At 37.9% G+C, this 20,159-nt stretch overlaps 1 protein-coding gene across 1 annotated transcript in view; it reads right to left on the bottom strand.

Annotated features, from left to right (window-relative positions):
* Positions 1 to 20,159, bottom strand: part of ctnna2 (catenin (cadherin-associated protein), alpha 2) — a 320,434-nt gene that overhangs the window by 291,489 nt on the left and 8,786 nt on the right. Inside the window, exon 2 of the mRNA XM_005748704.1 lies at positions 547 to 653. Within this exon, the coding sequence (XP_005748761.1) occupies positions 547 to 648 (102 nt within the window). The 5' untranslated portion in view covers positions 649 to 653. The remainder of the gene's footprint in view (positions 1 to 546; positions 654 to 20,159) is intronic.

A 20,159-nucleotide genomic window follows, 5' to 3' on the forward strand; every position in this document is an offset into this window, starting at 1 on the left:
CAGAACACAATGCGCTGTTAAAAAAATAAAATACAATAAAAAATATCAGTGAAACAGCGAGGCCGCGAAAGGTGAACCGCGTTATAGCGAGGGATCTCTGTATATAATATAATATAATACTATAATAGACAAAACAAGAACCTGAAAGTGAATCTACTAAATAGAAACAATATTCAATTCTAGTCAGAAACTCTGTCACAATAAGCCAACGTGATCAAAGTCTGCTTCAGCCATCTGTTCAGCTTAAAAGGCAAAGTCATTTGCGATGAGCCAAAGTCCCTGGCTGTAAACCAATACAGTTTAACAACCTTGTAACAAGTGATCCAGCCAAGGTGCAACCAGAAAGTAATTGCTGCTCTGATACTGAACTGTAACAATTATAGCTTGTTTACTTGTTCATTAATATTGACACCATTAGACTTCAAAAATTCTCCAAACATTATTTACTGCAAACAAATGAGTGGATTACCAAAAGTTATGACTTTGCTCTGGCTATGGCTGGTAACTTAAAACCGTTTGTTATGTTTATGTCATAGATTTATCTACCTGTGTCACCAGGGGCTCCAGAAGCCGCTCCACAGTCAAGGTGCGAATTTCAAGACTCTTTGGGTCCCATTTCAATAGGATAGGGGAGGTGGCGGTCGTCATGGTCTCTGTTAAAAACAAAATAATTAAAAGTTAGAAACATAACATAAAATGTATTGGACATGAAAAAAAAATCTTACAATTTGCACAAAGTAAATTTCCCCATGTGCTATTGAAGGTATTCTGGGGTATTTACATATATAATGTGTTCAAAAAGCAATGTTTTGCTGATAATGGTACAGGGGGGCAGAATTAAAAACGTGCAGGTATGTATGTAAAGCCAGCCAGATGATAAGTGCACAAACACAATAGGTTTCAGAGTGGGTCAGGCTTTTGATGGGGGGGTAGCCTTTCTACAGCCGCATTGTGTTGTGGATCGTTTCAATGGAAGGCAAAGTTTCAGTGGAGTCTGGAAACAGCAAATGCTGGCTCTGCACATAAAAAAAAGCTCAGTCAACAATCCCATCAAACCATCAATGAAAGAGTGGTCACTTCTCTAACCTTAAGACAGTGTAATTAACTTTAATAATTAACACCACCAGTATAATATATGTCTGCTAATCTGTAATCTACTGAGTATAGCTGTAATAAGTTCAGAGAGAACTCTATTGTGTATCACTTTAAAGGTATTTATCATTCTGTAGAGTTCTGGCCTACATTTGTCCACACTCCTTTAGAAGAATCTGAGCAGCATTTTGATTACGTCAAAGTATTCAGGTACAAAAACTGCATTATTGTGCAACTGTACAATGAGAGAATGCAAATGAAGAGAAACAGTGAAGAAGGAGTGGGAAATGGGATGAAAGCTTGATAAAACTTGGAAACAAAATAAGCCCCAAGTTCAGCTCCTTCAGTTAATCCGACCACCTCCTCAAGAGCTTCCTCTGCAGAAAAGGGCAAAACCAGAAGTCACATTAAGCTCTGCAATATGAGTCTCAACTGGGCAGTTCTTCAGACAATCTGTACTAAACTAGAACTATTTTTTTGAGGGTAGGTTGGTTTTTGTTTTTTGGAGGGTTCTTTTGGGGGGGACTCAGTAGGTTACATTAGGTGAATGTGACTACTAAACAGCTGGTATGGGGGGTAGCAGTCTGTTGGTACTGTGGGGATGTTTCTACGGTAAGCAATTTCAGAATGGGCCAACTGGGACTGGCCAAGTCTACTGCCAATGTCAATGAGGCAGAGGGGAATAAATAATGTGAATAGGAATGACAGATCTGGGCCACAGGCTCCCAACACTACACACAGCAGGTTAAGATAGATGGACAGAAGGAAATGTAGCAACCTGGCACTACTGATAATGGTGGACCTTTATTTTTAAAAAGTTTGCAGGCCTGTACTTATGCTCATGTCATTACATTTTTGTCGCCTGCAAGGAAATGTGAGGGACAATGAATCAGACCTTGTGCGTCAGCTCATCAATCTATCATGCACAGCACTTTGACAAAACCTAAGGGAATGATGAATGTACTTTCTCTGCTCTGACATTTTCAAAATGTAACAAACTTGTATTAGCAGGTAAGAGTAGGGGGCTGGCTGTAATGGCAGAATTCTCACTTACTTCCTTGAAAGACAGACATTTATGCAACTACTGCTGCAGTGAACATGAGGCAGATATTTTTAAGATCCATAATTCAGTATTTAAATGAGTGCAAGCTTGCTTTCATTGTAATAGCTGATTTTACTAGATGACGTAACATGTGTTACTAGTAGGTTTAATCCGCTGTACTTATTTGAAATATGAGTAAGGGTTTTTTGCCATTTTCTGGTAAATTCACTCTTAACATCATTATGTTGACTTTGTAAAGGAAGAAACTATACGGTCTGCTATTTAGAACAACATCATCATTTCTACAGTATTTTAAAACACTTAATAATAGTAATGGATTGCTACTTAGAGTCAAGATAATACAAATGACAGCTGCTCTTGTCAAAACTAGTTAGACAGTTTTTATGATATTAAAATGTTCCTGGCAGAGCTTTGTATGTACAATAAGAATAAGCAGAAGTGATGTGAATGCTTGAGGCAGAAGAACACGCCATAGACGGGAAAACAGCAGCACTGTGAAAAATACCAGTGCCCTATTGTAATGTAATAAACAGTTCACTGGTGTATGTCAGTGTAACTTCTCAAACACCAAGATGCAAATTATTTGTGATACCTTATCTAACCAAGCCATAAAAGAAGGGGACTGTGTCTATTGAGCTATTGGTTTTAAGTCACAGATGGTAGTTACAACTGAAGGGAAAATGTCAAAACCAGTGGTGACTGCATTAAAGTAAAAGTGCTGAAAATAAATAGCCTTTATAAAGTTTATAATAACTATTTTGACTGAATCAGCCGAGTAGTCGATCTGCCAGCTACTTTGATATTCAACATATTGTCTAGGTTATTTGTATTTATAGAAATACTACCAAGCCTTGTAATCATAAACTAAACATCTTTTAGTTGTGGACTGCTCTTCATACCAAACATGACATTTCATATGTCGCCTAGGATTCGTTTAATGTTGGTTATGAACATTTTTCATCTTCCTCTGACATTTTAATGACATTTTAAACACCAAACATTTGGTTACTAGGGTAACCCCATGAAAACAGAGTCTGAACAGCAAGCAGCATTTGAAAGAAAATTAATTGGTTAGTCAGAACCATAATAAATTGCAGTGCAATAATTAAGTCATGCCGATAATGATAGCCCTTCCTGTTTTTACACTGAATTAGTATAAGCTATGGAGAAAAGTAAAGAAAGCATGCTTTCCACAGTAATGACTACACAAATGCTTTCATCACTGCAACACCACAAATGAACAATAAATCACAATCAACGTGTGCAAGTGAATAACATTACTATAATATAGCCAGTGAAGGTGAATGTTCAGATGGTTTATGGGTTGTTTTTTATTAATATTAAGTTCACTGTCATCTACCACGTATCTGTAATGCACCTATGTTAATAATAAATCAAAATGTTTCAAAAATAGTCCAAAGCAGGGTTTCCGATGATGCAAAGCAGAAGCAGGAAAGAAAGTAGAAATTCAGTCAGGATGTTTCGACAAGATTACATCTTTCACAGAGCCAGAATATAAACAGCTGAGCGACTGCCATCTGTCAAAGAGATGTCATCTATAACATCATTATTCACCACATTCAGCTGCACAGTGTAACAACAAATATGATGAAACAGAATGATATGTGGGGACGCATTTCTGAAGAAAAAAAATCAGACTCTCATGTTTATCAGTAATACAGTACTGCCATCTGACTGAATGGAGTCACATACTCATAGTTTTCAATGAGGTGGCTGGTATTGAGAGCCACACGACGGAACGAACTGGTCAACATTGGACACTTCATAGTACCGCAGCACCAGCTCATTAATTTTCTACCATTTAAACCACAAATGAAGAAAACAAATTACCAACTCCATTATTTCAATCACTGAAAACAGTGAAGTCCCTGCCAGAGCTTGACTTTGTCTGTGTTTACATATATCTTACGGAGGATCCTTCCACAGTGAAAACGTACAAAGGTACAGGCAGTTGTAAGGATTTTCAATCTGGATAGGTCAATAACGCTCCCTTTAAGCAGGTGAAGGGCACAAAATTCGTCACTGTCACAGCAAGGGTGAGTGCTAATTAGCAAACAGAGGTAGCTAATGTTAATCAATTGGTCATTAGTTTCAGGGTCAATGTGGTCAGAGTTCTGGAGGAGTAGTGACACAGTAATGTATTTTAAAGGTTATATGACATTAATCCAAAAGAACCTTAATTGACAACCTGGGTTACTGATAAGATTTGGTCATTTAACCACTATGCATGTACAGCAGGTGTCAGGAGAAGTGTGCAATTTGCATGCAATGTTATAACACACACGTCACCAGCATGAGTTAACAAACTGAATAGCTGGCAATTGGTGCATCTCATTAGGGCCATTTCAAATACAATTTTGGGCGGGTTTAAAGCATCAGTAGTAATCAACAGCAAATAATATACGTTTCACCAGGCGAGTGAGATGAGGTTAGCTCTAATTTGCTGTGATTTCAGATATATTTATACATAAAATGGTCAATTAGGGATAAAGTTAGAAAGAACCCTGGAGCTCTTAGCTTTCCTTAATTTTTCCTCTCACCATGCATGTCTGCTGTCACTCTGAAGCCTAGCTGCTTCCTTTCACAATGTATACAGCAGAGAGAACGAGAGAGTAGTATTTCTAGGCTTGAGAGTGCGACACTATTGGACAGCACCATGATAATGTCCCTACATACTTTTGAAATGTGTTTAGTAAAAAACAATGAGATCAACCCTTTTGGGACTGGTGATCCCAGTCCCAAAAAAGAATACCTGCTTAACTAACAAATAGCTGAACAGAGGAATATTTGGATATAGCCTTATTTATAACTACCCACCGCTTTGGCAAACCAAACAGGCAAAAACAATACGTAATGGACAATGGAATAAATTGCCATGCCCCAGACTGGGGCCTATTATGTGAGGTCATTGAAAAATATTGATAAAAATGAACCACAAGTGCATATTATGCAGCCACTCTCATTTCACTGCACATTTTTATCTCAACAGTGCTGTCCTGAGATTAAAGAAACAAGTATAAAGTGTTAGTTTGTTAAGTGACTTGCATTCTGTTTCACAGCTTTCATGATTTGGCATCATGCTCTCAACTAACAACACTGTGTAAAGGTACACACATTCAAAATAGACGAGATATCATGACACAAAAAGAGTATCATCACAAACAGCTTCTAGATTTACCAGAGATAGCTACAGAAGTGGGACAATAGTTTATCTACTTGTCATTGTGGCACTACATTTGCTACAATTATAGCTTTGTACTTTAAATAAACTCCAGGGTACCACAACACCCCAGGGAGAGTGTCCTCTGTGAAGGCACAGATTTTCTTTCTTGTGGATCTATTTTGTCTAATTAGTATGTTTTACTCAAAAGCATCTCAAGTGTCTTCGACTGACTGGAAAAACCACATTAAAAGCAAGAAATTACCTGCCTATAAACATGATGAAGGGTTTTGATCCTACAATGATGAATTGGTTGCTGAATCAATCAGCAGCTACTGTGATAATCTCTTAACTCCAATTTCTTGAATTTGAATATTTTCTGGTACTAGTCAGTTTTTTTAACCATATTCTGATAGTTTATAGAGCAAACAGCAAACATTCCGATCATGAAAATAATCTACACGTTAATCTGCAATAAAAATTAATTCAGTCCACACTGATTGTCCTGTGAGTTAGCCATCTAACATTTTTTGTCTGTGGAGTTAATCATTTAATTAAGGTTATTTGATAAATAGAAATAGAAAGTCCACAGTGACCTTTAAAAAAATTTGTAACATGTAGAAGATTTGTGTTATCTTTAACTGTTTGGACACTGAGAATCACTAAGATGCATAATGGTATGCAAAACATACAGCAACATCTATTCAAAAAAAAAAAGAAAAAGAAAGAAAGGAGGATGTCACAAAAGTTTCTAAAGCTCTGGGGACTGCCTTTAACACATGAGTAAGAAAAAAAAAGCAAATACAGAAAAAGCACATTCAGGTTTTTTAAAGCGCACAAGAAATCTACAGTTTTGTCACACACTGTTTTCAGCATGCTATAAATTTGTGTGTTTTTGTCTCTTCACAGACACATGTGCAGACAATCTAGGGATGTACCAGTTTTTGCAGAATTGTTTACCATCACGTTCCCATTACACAACGGTTTTCTCCTGCCTCAGGACAGGCTTTTGGGGAAGAGTAATTAGGTTTCAGAAGGTTTAGAGTAGCACAATTCAAAGAAGGAAAATGGGCCATGTGCTAGAATTTTTAGATTTATTCAAAAAAAAAAAAAATCTGTGATGCACCAACACTTGCATAAATAATCTGCCCTCTAGGCTGAACAGTAACAGCTATCAATGGAAATTTAAAAAGTTTTAAAATCAGGGACAGAAAAGTTTTATGAGCAGCACCATGGCTCGTTATAAACTTGTTTTTATGGTCTTAATTAGCCACGTTATTAAAATTACAAAACAAAAATTATTATAATCAACAAAGCACGTGCTTGATCAATTCCAGTTTTGAAATGCTCTCTACCAAATGATAAAATAATGCCATGTCATGTTTATGTGTTAGTTTTATGGTGAAGGCCTCCCTGCTTAAATTGTGAGTTGACACGTTACACACGTTCACAAAGTAATTCAGTACATAATAACTTATGTAAAAAGAAGCCCCTCTGAATTAAATTTAGAAAAAGCCACCCAGAGGTTAAACAGCCAATATAATATACTGCAAACTCCAACTTAACTCAGTACTTCACAAGTGGAGTTCCTGCTAGTTTTATCAAGCGCTGCTGTTCAGCAATTCATTTCAGTGCCAGAAAGCAGCATCCTCACTGCTCAATTAATCACAAGCTTGCAGATACTGTGCCTTCCGAGTTTGGCAAAGAGTGCACACCAAATTGCAGCTTTGTTGTTAATTAGGTTTCTTGTTTTGTGTGTTGGTGTTTATAATACTTCAGTTGTCTTAGTACGTTAATTATGTCTGCCCACTCAATACCCGATCGTTAATATAGGTTTCTGTTTACCGGTTGAAGAAACTACTGTGGAACCACAGTTTTTTCAGCATTATGGATTCGCCCTGAAAAACATAAAAAAATGGATTAAATAAGATATTTATTTTCGTAGTGTTAAGTACTATGCTTTGTAAAGCTCATACAATAATTGCACTCATTAGAAAACCTTCAGTAGGCCGGAGCAACTAAAATATATACATAACTTTAATCAAGATGTTTATTAGGTTAAGTGTTGCTCATCTGTGATGTTGCTTAGAAACACCTTCTGATTAAAACACACACACACACTCACACAGATGGGCAGCACAGATGCTTAGCGGTGACAGCAGGCTCACGTGGAATTTCCATACTCTTCCATTTCCTTCAGGTACTGTGGTTTCCGCTAAGGTCTAAAGGCATATATGGTGGACTATTTCAACTAAAGGATTCTTAGTGTTGGTCTGGTCGAATCCAGACTACTTAAAAATAATATCCGGAAACGGATGGATTAAAATACAAGCATGAACTGCAGACTGACAGTATTTCAGATGCACTTTGAAAGCCATATGCAGGAACCCATAAATAGTCTAAAACACTGAATTAACCATAGAATTTTTTATGTAGCAGTGGCAAAACACACATGATTTCCAGTGTATTATCTTGGGGCTTCACACTGTTCTTTTTGATTTTCCAACTTCCATGCCTCTTCTGTCTATCTAACCTAGGAATGGTAATGAATTTAGCACAAATAAAACACAGAAGCAAGAACTAAGACGACCAAGACATTAACAAAGTCAACCACAAATTGTAAAACCTAATACAACTTCGAATGTGTTATTAAAAAGCATTCAGAACAACACCAACATTTTTTTGTGACTTTGACTTCTGTTTCCTCAAAACTCCCCTTTTAACTAATTTTAGCCAAAATGTTCCGACCAGAATGAAAATTGTGAAAGTGAGCAACAACTGTGAAGCTGAGGGTCATGTACACAGAGGGAGAGAGCACCAGGACAGATATTTAGTGCTCTCTCTCAGCTTCAATGACATGTTTTATTATTAGTGTGCAGAGATGGCAGCAATGCGGGAGTGGCAACAATGGCATCCGTAGCAAGTTCGCCACATGCTGCCATTCTCTGCAAGTCAGCTCATTTGTCACCTAATGTAGGGTGTTCTTGATACTGTCTGTTTTTATTGCCCATTAAACAATATTATTACCTCTGGTTGTGCTTGTGTCAGCTATTCTTTGAAATAACGCTGATGACATGGCAGAGAGACAACTGAAAACGGATGTAAAGTAATTACCTCAGTCAGCCAGATGTGAACTGGGTATTGTCTGGGTTTAAAAGGTGGGTTTCTGTGCACTCAGTTGTGCCTGAATCTTTATATTTCTGCCTTTTTCAAATCACCTCATAAGTTGGTGTGATCAGAATACCTAACCTTAATATATATTAATGATACCAGAAAATAGAGAGGTGTTGTAGGCCTAAAGACTGATCGATGACCCCCTAGCAACCACTGGCTGCTGGTAAAAATGTTTTACTCAACAAGCTAATGAGTAGTGGCTGGATGTCTGTAAAAAGTATTGCTAAAGCCAGAACCACTCACATCTAAAACCATTAACTGACCTTCTGGAAACCACCAGTTGCTAGGGAAAAATATAGATATTCTCCAACTGGCGGCGAGTAGTTGCTGAAAGTTGCTGGCTATCACTAAGTGTAATGGGTCAAAAAAAAGTATTTGGTGCTTTAAGAAAAATAACCACACCATTGGCTGGTCACTAGCCTGTTGCTGTAGTTGTCTGTAGTGCGCGTGGAATATGACGACTTCACTGGAAACACTGGCCGAGTGCTCACTGAGTGCTAGTGAAATAGTGAAAAATGAAACTGGAAAAAGAGATCATTAACTTTCAAAGTAAAAGTTGTACCTCTTGAAACATGTTGATTTCAGCATTAAGACCCATTTTTTATTTTGAAAGAGAACATTCTGTGTTTCCAGTTTGCATTGCAATTTTTCACTAGTTTCACTATTTGGTCAATACTTGGCGAGTTTTTACAGACAAGTCGCCATTGCGGTGCTCTACTGCCAAGCAAGGAGATGACAACAAGGGTTTTGGTCTAGCACCCTTGATACTGGTCAAGGAATTCCCTGCCGATTCCCTGAGATTCCGACCAGTATCTCACAAAGACCTAAGCTATACAATCACTAACCAGCAAAATAACAACCCAAAAGCAATTAGCTAGCCTATTGAAAAATAATGCAATTGTTGAGTTAAATGTTAATCCAGCAACAGGAATCCTATTTTATATTTTACCAAAAAAAAAAAGCTGAAACTGAGAGATGTGCAAAAGCCAATTCAATTTTATTTGAGCAAAACCAAAATGAAGAAAACCCAGTAATAACAATGTTCAACAATGCACGCTCAAACATCCAGGTAAAGAAATCCCAAAAAGCTGATAATAACAAAGTTAATAGTAATAATAGTAATAAGAAAGCTACTATAACAGACAATTCATCAAATCCTTTGTTGACGAACTCTATGTAACAAAGTAACCAATAAATAATTGCTGAAGATGAACAAAATTGCTAAAGTTGTTAGGCTGTAATTGTGTTGTTTTTGTGGTAAAAGCTGATAAACATTAATCAGGTATGACCTTTTAGCTCGTTTTCATGCTCGTATCTAGTTTTGTCTGGTTCATTTCATTTTCAATGTCACAGCAATATTTAAAATGTGAGACAAACAAATTTCAAAAATAAAACCTTTTTTAATAAAGTGTGTTCAAAATAATTTGCTCCATGTCTTTATTCAGTGAGCACAGGCTTGAGTTCTGCTGCACATAACTGGGCTAGTGTACCTATCAAAACAGATATGTGTAGTACTGTAGTAAAGCAGACATTTCTGTATTTATTCATGCCGAGTCACACTGTCAGCGCGAAATTGAATAAGGTTATCACACTTCACAGATCTTTCTTGCATTTTGAATATCTAGTTGTGACAGACTATGCACATCTCTAGACCTGAGGATCTTGTTTAGAAGTAGACCAATATAAATTTAACTGCACTAACAATAAGTAGCAGCGAGAGATGCAGACAAGGGCTGTGACAGTTCATTAAGATGTCCTTTCAGACTCAGTGAACACCAGTAGCCCTTGCAACGACTCCTGAATTAAATCTTGTCAGAGAAAGATTCATTTACATATTAGTGACATTTTGATTAATGACAAATCAAATGATACACCTCTCACACCTGAAGAACATATTGCCGAAAAGATCAAGCAGGAAGGTCCTATCATTAACCTAAAATGAGCACTCTGTCAAAGGAGGAAATCAAGCACTGGTTACTAAATGAAAAGTGGTGCTTTTAGACTGCAGCAAGACAAAGTCGAGGAGATAGCAAGGCTTTTTTCCCCCTTGGTATGAGCTGCACCCTTGTGTGAACTTACCACTGAGTAGAAATCCAAAATCTCCAGGGGGAAGATGGTGAAGAGATTTTTAAGGCCACAAGAAGCATTTCAGAGCTAGTAATCAAGGTGCTAGGTTTAAGTCTGCCTGCCTTAAAAACTATGGCATCCAAGAAGTCTAAATGTCATGAACATTTATTTTCCCTAATAAGGAATAAGATAATTAATTGTTAATTGTGTTAATTTCCCACTTAATGACAGAAGTTGTCTTAGTTCAACTCAAGATTATACAACCATCGAATGTATTGCTGACATGCAAACCCCAGGATCTGTCGGATATACTGTTTGTGGTTACTTCCTGTATTAAGGTCAGAATTTCAAATATTATACAAATATATAGAGAAAGATTCATGTATCTATTATATAAAATATATAAAAATAGACACCAAGGTTGCATGAATTATTCTTTTCTCAAGCATTGTGAACTTGCATAGGTATTTGGGGGTTTTTTTAGGGTTTTTTTCTTTTCTTTTTTTTTTTTTAATCTTGTGTTCTCACCTAAATGCGTTTTGTCTGGGTGCAGCTGTTTACTTTTCACAGTCCAAATATATGATTGTTTAGGTTAATTAGTGAGCCTGAATTGCCCATATGGATGTAACTCTGAATGATTGTCACTCTTGCTATGTTAGCGCTGTGATAATAGCTCACATGATGGAGGAGTGTTTTGCAGAGGATTCACACCTTGGCCTCTGTGATGGTAATGGCCATGTGGTTTTTTTCTGGCTCATGTGATGACTCACAGGATTAATAGTGGACTACCTCCAAGGGGACAACCCCCACTAGGGGTTTAATACCTTGGACTCATCATCAGTTGTTTTAGAACTGAAGAGGGTTTTTGGATGAGAGGCAAGACATTTTCAGAACAATGTGCCCATACATTTTTGTCATCTACCAGATAACACAAATGCTGAATAGAGTATCTTTATCTAAATGCATATAAAGCTAGAATTTTCATTTTTGTCTAAAAACAATATCGCTATCCCCCACGGTGCATGAATGTTACAATCCACATACTCAAAACACACTCAAGTGCACTCTAACAAATGATTCAACTGTAAAAATAAAACAATTTAAAAAAACAAAAACAGGAAATCACACTGTCAAAGGTCATCAAAGTTTCCATTTTTAATTTTTATCCAGTTGTATTTCTTGACACAGACAAAAGGCACATGATTTAACCCTGACAGACTGATGACCTGTCTGGACTATACACTGCCTCTCCCCCTCTGGTTAATAGTTTAGGAGGTCCCACATGTCCATCATTATTGCTATGAATTTAGATGCCACTGAACAATCCTCTTCATTTGTTGTTAAACACTTGCCTGCTACTCATTCATCCATTTTTCTTTTGACTATGCAATGCAGTGTCATGGTGGCTTGAGCAATATCCCAGCTGTCACGGGGTGATCACATTCACACTTACAACCAATTTAGAATTGCCAGTTAACCTAACATGCACGTCTCTGCACTGTGGGAGGAAGCTGAAATACCCAGAGACAACCCACACAGGCACAAGGAGAACACAAAGCTGGGGGATTTGAACCTAGGACCTTCTTGCGGTTAGGTGACAGTGCTAAACGCCACTGCTAGTTATATGATATATATTTCTATGCCAGTGCTAGTGTTTTACATATTTTATGGTTTTTGTGGTGACAGTACCAATATCACAGGCCACCATATAGAGTTTTTTGTTTGTTTTTGTTTTGAAGACTTTTTAATCCCAGTGAAGAGCTCTACACTGGGCATTGATTTTGGTCAGCAGCTCCCTCTTTCTTTCTCCCCCACCCTCTGTTTTTGTATGTTTGTGTGAACAGTCTCTATGCAGACTGAATCAAAACAAGATCATTTATGGAAGAAAGGATTATTGTTCGCTTTACCCCTGTAAGAAAACAGGAGGCTGAATCCCTGAATAAAATCAATCCCAAATGGTCATGAACCTGTATATAAATGTATCCAAAACAGAGTGGATTCAAGCTGATGCTGGCAGGGTAGCCTATGTTCATATCATGCTACTGTGGCCTCAGTCAGGCCTAGAGACTGGTGGGCCATGGCCTGATAACCTGTAAGGGGAAAATGTGTATTCTCTAACTGGTTAGTGAGTGGTTTCTGGAAGTTGTGTGAAATTGGCCACAAAGAGAGTGTACAACCAAAAATATCCATGTGGTTCCTTTGGTTGCTAGCAGAATGAGGCTTTCACCAATAGTTTGATATAAAAACAACCTGAATAAAATGCCAACTTATCTAGAAACACTTGCTAACTAACAATAGAGTAGTCCTGACTAGTACAGTGCTGTACACAAAGCTGCTTAAATTGACTGAGAAAAGAGTGGACTGGGTAAGAGTTATGAGACTTTATCCTTTCTCTCACAGAATGTTTTGATAACTATTTTGACAGACTTATAAAAAAAAAAAAACACCCCGAGGAGAGACAGACACAGTCTGGACCAGAGTTATTAGCTAAACAGAGTGCCAAGCATATGAAAAGTCTAAGCAATGCAATTATCTATCCAATTCATTTGTTTTGAATATTTCCAGCCTCCAACCAGCAGCAGCTAAAGCAGCAGGAGAGGTTGAGGAAGAGAAAGCTGTAGCTAATGAAGAGAGTGATGTAGGAGAGGAGTACAGCAGCCAACATGCTGCTGTGGGAGAGCAAGCAAGGGCAGAAGCAACAGTTCCACACGCACCCGTCAGCTATAGCCACAAATAGAATCCAATTCTGTCATGGTCCCAGCTGTGCATCTCCCTGATTCGTAGTGTTTCTGCTGCATTTTTCTTCTTCGTGTTCTTTGGTTTCCGTGTTTGTCCTTTCTGGGTTTGTTTATGTTTACAACTGTGGCATTTTATTTCTGCGCTGCTGCCAGTTCACCTGTACACAGGCCTCATCTGCCCAAAAATCATATTTTTCTGTCTTTTAAATTATAAAAAAGGGGGGGGGGGGGAAGAAACACATAATTGAGCACCTAGACAACAGACAGCCATCGGCAGTGCTATATATATGTTTTCTTTTGCAATTAATGATCAACTCAAACCTTATAAACTTAGCACAAAAAAATGAAGGAAGTTAGGAAGTTTAGTTGATCATTTCTTTGTTACAATTCTCCTTGGCAGTAAATCTTATACCTTTGGAAAGTCTGTTTATTTCCCCTTAAACGGTGCCAGATTTTTATGGAAAATGCACTTTATGGGTTGAGCAGCAGAGTTCAGTATGTGGGTTGACCCCATAAAGAACTCTGTCAATGCTAAACAGCTTGTACTGCTTTGACTCTTGTTTTGAGTTGCATCAGGTGTCTGACTGGTGCTTAATTAGCAGCACCTGTGAGCAAGAACCCTGCTACAGTTCGAGTCTGCTCCAAGCATCCCAGATTTCACTGATATGGGTAGGACCCGTGCCAAAGGGCAACTTCAAGCTGTTCTTTTTGCAAAATCAAGTTGCAGCAATATTTGGAATGAGCCTTGAAATCATCTCCAAAATGAAGGCCATATGAGAGGCAACATCAAAGACAGGCCAATAAGTGGGCACCCACAGGGAGAAACACCACAAAAAGACCATTTCGTCAGTCTGTCAGCACACAGTCTACAGATTTGTAATCATGTTTGCTGGACAATACAGCAGACGGCTCTCTACCCAGACAATCTTCAGAGCTGCCAGTAGGCCTATCATGACTGTTCTTCACCATTAGGCCGGTTTGGGCCGCTGTCACCAACATGTGCACTGGAACTTGAAGGTGTTAAGGAATGTTATGTTCCTCTATGCTGATGACTCTAGATTCTGCCTGCAGGTTATTACATATATTATTTCATATTGGATAATATGTTTGAATTTAGAATCCAGCTGTACACCAAAGATTCACCCACAAATCAAGCTCTTGCAGTGTAGGCCTATATCTGCTCCAACTATTTACTCCACTCTCCCTGAGAGGATATTCCAGCAGACACCCTCCTCAACTCACTCTGTTAACAGTCCAAACCTATATTTCCCAGCCTCACTGCCAGCTACAACTAACTTTGAACCACTTCCCCACTTACCACAACTGCAACATTTAAACTGCTAAATTGAATAGATCCTTTTCCAATCTGTTCTTTTTTCCAGTTGTTCTTTTGGATTGCCTCTTCAGCTCTTAACAGATTCTGTAAATCTGGCAAAGTGCAGTTTATAAAAAGAAACAATTAAAAAGACATTTATGTTAAAGTCTCATGAGTTACACATATTGCATCTCAAAGTGATGAAAAAGAATATTCAAGCTCACTACAGTCCTTATGTGTGATTTGACTATTTTCTCCTGTGATGGTCTTAAAGGCAGAATCACAATCAAGATGCCACCCTGCCTCATGTGCGTGTAAACATGGATTAACGTCACTACACTGAATGTATTAACAAATGAGGTTAATACATGATAAGCATTTAAGGAGCAGAGAAATTAGGACAAATTCAAGTGCTAAAACAAGTGGGGATTACTCATAATATTTACATTTACAACACTATATTCAAACAAAAATGCAAAACAATAAAATATATAAATGCATAAACGGTAAATGCTAAAGCATATTTATTTCCCAGCCCCTTGTTCAGTATGTTTACAGTAGTTTTAATATCAGTAATATATAATATTATCAGTACTGACTAATTTCTATTTTAAGCATGGGCGAGAAGCCGGGTAAAAATAATGCTACAAGAGGAAGGTCCTCGAAATTGAGCTTGCAATACTTTCAACACTCAAAAGGAAAATTATAGACTTATTTACTGCTAGACCATCTGCTAAACTCTCCAACAAAGAAAGTTAGTGGCGAGTCAAAAAACGTATTAGCGCTTACAAGGCTGAGGCATTTAAACTGCATTTCAAATGAAATATCTGAATGGTTATAAAGGACCATATATTGCACATTTTTCTCCCTGAGAACATGCATATTATTCAAAGGTAGAAAACAACATTTAAACACTGCTTGCAATGCATAAAATGGGCATCAGCTCCTTTTTTTACCCTCTGACACCAACTTTGTGACTACAATCCCTGTCATTTGCCATTATGTAAAGTTAATATGCCAACACTGCACTGACCCAGATTCAAAGCAGAGTTAAATACATGCACACAGATGCGTGGAGCAGCAGGGGAATCTGTAAATGCAGAAGTCAAGGCTCAAACTGTCATATCGCTGTTCTCCAGAGCCGTGTTTTTAGAGTGTCCAAAAAAGACTGATCAAAGTAGAGCACAACCTGTGAAATTCTCAAAGCAGTCATGTTCTCTAAGGAACTCAAAACCCTTTTTTAAATACATAATGTCTGCAACAAAAAGCTGAGTTACAACGTCTTCTGATAACCTACCCCCAACTGACTGGAAGTGATCCCTCAATCAAATGAAACACTTTTCCAAAAAGTCACATTTTGTCCTTTGGATATAGTCGGTGTTAGTAGAAAGGGAAATTGTAATCTTGAGTATATCGCATTTTACCCCACTCATCAGGATCTGTTTGAGTGGCAACCCTAGAAATATAGTAAAAGAAAAGAAGCTTTAGTATAAGGTGCAGGACAGCTGGTGAATGTAAAAGTTTTGTTTTTTTATCATGAAAACACAAAAGAAGATGAGTATCATAGAAAAAAAAAAAAACAATGAGTGTGTATACCTTGTAGAATGCATTATGTACTTCGTAGAGCTGAATACTTCAGTAGCTTTCAACTAATACCTAATTCTTAAAAGGATGACTAGGCACTGGTTGTGCAATTATCATTCAAATGTTTCTTTAAAGGGTTACTGGCATTTCTCCCTTCTACTGCAACTAAAACAATACATCACACAGGGTGAAGTCCATCAATACTTAAAAGAAACAAAAAAAACAAATCCTAGACTAATTGGCTTTTACTCATGAATCAATTTATTATTCTCTTCCCTAACAAACAGGAATTTGTTTTTCTCATTATTCAGTGCACCCAAATTAACTTGAACATTGGAAAACTCAACTAAAACAATTCATGTTTTATATCCAAAAGTGGTTTGCCATTTACCATTGCCATTCCCCAAATGGGCTTTTTTTTTTTTTTAAATTTGTTTTCATTTAATCCAAATTATGTCAAAAAAAAATTTTTTCATTAGAACAAATGTCTAAAATCTGTCAGACCTTCATCACACCATATCTAAACATTCAGTCAGCTGAAGTCACGTCATTTAAAACTGTCAGGATTATCATTATTAACACTCCTCTCATTGTCACTTTTCTATGGTGAGTCTGCTGCACAAACAGGCTCAGATCCACAGTCCTAGAATGCAGCTGGCAACAGTAATATTTGTTTCCAGTGATTTGCTGCAATCTATAGGCTATGCCAACCAGATCTTCCAAGTATGAAGAGAACTGGATATGCTGCATACAAGTACAGAACACAAGAAAGATTACAGATTCACTGGATAGACAGCTGAATGAAATCAATGACCACCACAGCAGCAACCAGACCAGCCTGTAGGTAATGAAACATAAGACAAGGCAGGCAAAGGCTAGCTTGTTTCCAGCGATTGAGCTTTCAGTTAAGTTAAATATGTACATATACACATACACTAAAATACAGAGCTATATACTTAAAATCATAGATATTATTACTAGATGTATGGCAGCCCATGACAGTTTAGTTATGGTTTACTGTCTGGGATTAACTAATGACAGCAGTTTAGAATAAATAGGTCACATATAAATAAAGATTTATAATCCCACATCAGACATGAGGTTTGCCTTTGGAAGTGGAATACAGTTAAAAAGAATGAAGATGCATGCAATCTGCAACTTCTAAAAAAAAATAAAAATATCAAACTATCTAGTGGATAACTAAAATCACTTCACTGTTTGTTTGTTTTTTATTACTGTTTTTATTTTATTTTTTAAATGTTATTTGGGGAATGCTCCCTGATTTGTGTTTAATTTCAAATACTGTAGAACTTGAGCATAGCAAAACTCATTGGCCAGATGAGAAAGTGATGGGAGGAAAGAGAAAACAGGACAATGAAAGCAATAAATGTTCTTCATGGATGCTGAACATGTATGTGTGCAGGTCATGGGTCAGGTTTTCCATGGCCATCTAATATTTAATATTATTAGCATAGCCCTGTACGTTGTAGCAAAACAACATAATGGTCATTATCAGGTCAGCTTGAAAGACACATAAGTGGGCTTCTCATGATGCACATAATGTACATGTCCCCTGCTACATAACTTAAACTTAGTGTCACGGACCGCCGGGGCAGACCGTGTGGAGTGAGTGGAGGACCCAAGAGCAAACAGAGGTGAGGACACAAAACCGGACTTAACAGAAGGCGAGCCTTTATTTAGGGCCGAAAACTTAAGGAACAAGGCAGCAAAGCAACTGAGGGAAAACCTGAACATAGACTGGGAAAACTATGGCTAAACAAAGTACAAACTAGGACTAGTTAAGGCTGGGAAACTATGACAAGGGTAGGGGAGATAACACAGACGACGCAACGCAGACTACATGAAACACAGAGACTAAATACACATGAGGGATGATCAGGGGAAGTGGCCACACATGGGATCACAGCTGACACACATGAACCTAACGACAGGACAGGAGGGTGCAACTGAATACACTGACAATGAATACAGACTTACAAAGTAAAACAGGAAACATGGAAATTAGACATGACAAGAACTAAACATAACCACGCAGACAGGACTCATGACCCAGGGAAACTTAGTACAGGGGAGATGACATAACTGACAGCATGAACTTGACAGTACAAGACACACAGACATAAACACACGAAGGGCAAGGGAGACTTAATGCAAGGGTAATATATACAAATGGCTGGGCTACCTTAGAGAACCTAAACAAACAATAAACATCAAAATAGGCTAAACATAACACACTGGGTCACACGACCCAGGACCATGACACTTAGTCTTAAAACCTCAAGCCCCCATCTTGCTGAACAGTAATACGTTGAAATCTTTCATGGTTGAGTACTCTTCTTTGAATTTTTTATTTTTTTTAATGCTTTTAAAACATTTTGTGAGGTGTGAATGCGGGTATGAATGTGAGTGTCTCTGTGTTAGCCCTGCAACAGACTGGGTGTACACTACCTCTCACCCTAAAACAGCTGGGATTGGCTCCAGTAAAAATTGGTAACTGAAACTGTAAGGTAACTGAAATAGGGTACAAAAGATTTTTTTAAAAGAATCCTTAGTCCAAAGAACCGGTTGGAGGTCAATCCAGACCACCAGTCTTGCAATACATTGATGGAAATTCTGGAACATGACATATGGCTGTGACTGGGCTCCTTAGGCCAGGGACCATACTATAGCTTACATAATGAATCCTGTTGTGTTCAATTAGACAAGCAATTAGGAGGATCAACTAACTAAAAAAGTGCCTACTTAGTTCATTACAACATGTGAAGAGGATAAACGTTTTCTTACAGACCTCAACAGAAACTGGCTTCATTTTTGTTTTATTTTAAACCAGAGAAAAATGGCGAACGTGATCAATGTCCAGAAACAAGTTGTTTAGCCAAGGTTACTAAAGTTGACCAAAGCAAAGAATGTACATGTTCTTAATCTCATGAAAATATTTTTTTTAGTGTTTCAAAGCACCTGACTGACTGGACCAAAGATGTATCTTTTAACAGGACAACCACCCTAAACCCACACCCAAGACAGCATTAAATCAACAGGAGTAGAAACTAAGTCAACTGAAACTGTCCACTGAAGTTACTGTAAAAGAAAGCTAGCCTCTTGTTTAAAAACTCACACACAGGATCACTAGCTCTTGTAAAGTTTTAAAGCAGTGAGTTAATACTGGGTAACTATGAACGACTGTAGGCAAGAGAGAAAGGAACAGCAGGAAGCACAGTACAATGAAGTATGGGAATAATTTCTGAGAAATTGGGAAAGACGCTGAAAGCTGCATTCAGCCACTGCACTGTAGGGCATTTCTGTGAAAATCGGTAAGCAGCTGCAGATTCTAAGCCTTTAACACCCCAGTTTTTGGTTTATTTATAGAAAAGATCCATCTTATCTTGACTGAGGTTGAGGTTCATTTGAAATCAACTTTTGGGGGGGGGGGGAGAGAATTATTTCCCCAGCCACTCATTCCAAGCTTCTAGGCTAAGCTATGAATGTATTGCTCCTGGTCAGCATATAGATTTTCTGTAAGAAAAGAGAAGAAAAGCAGTCACCTAACAATAGAGAAGTTAATTCACCAAGACAGAGCGCACACACACACTGTGGGGGAGGAGCTAGCAAATACTTGGGGCCCATGTTGGTCCCAGATGTAGCCTGAGGTGGGGGTGTAAAAAGAATCAGAGAGAGAGAAGAGAGGCCCCAGAAGCACAGAACAACTGAGAAGATGAGGGACTTGAAAGGCCTCTAGCAAGACTTTCCACACAGCGTCGTTATTGATGATCAAAACAATAAGGTCGCATGATAGAGGATAGGGACAAAGCAGAAGGCGAGAAAGAACCTTCTAGCAACCTGAGTGTGTTGACATGGCACTGCATGGCTAGAGAAATGACAAATGTGCAAGTAAGGATGACCCTGAATTTCAGAAATTACATACAG

Source organism: Pundamilia nyererei, unplaced genomic scaffold (genome assembly GCF_000239375.1).
Source record: "Pundamilia nyererei isolate P.nyererei 1_Seehausen unplaced genomic scaffold, PunNye1.0 scaffold00227, whole genome shotgun sequence".
NCBI classification, from domain to species: Eukaryota; Metazoa; Chordata; class Actinopteri; order Cichliformes; family Cichlidae; genus Pundamilia; species Pundamilia nyererei.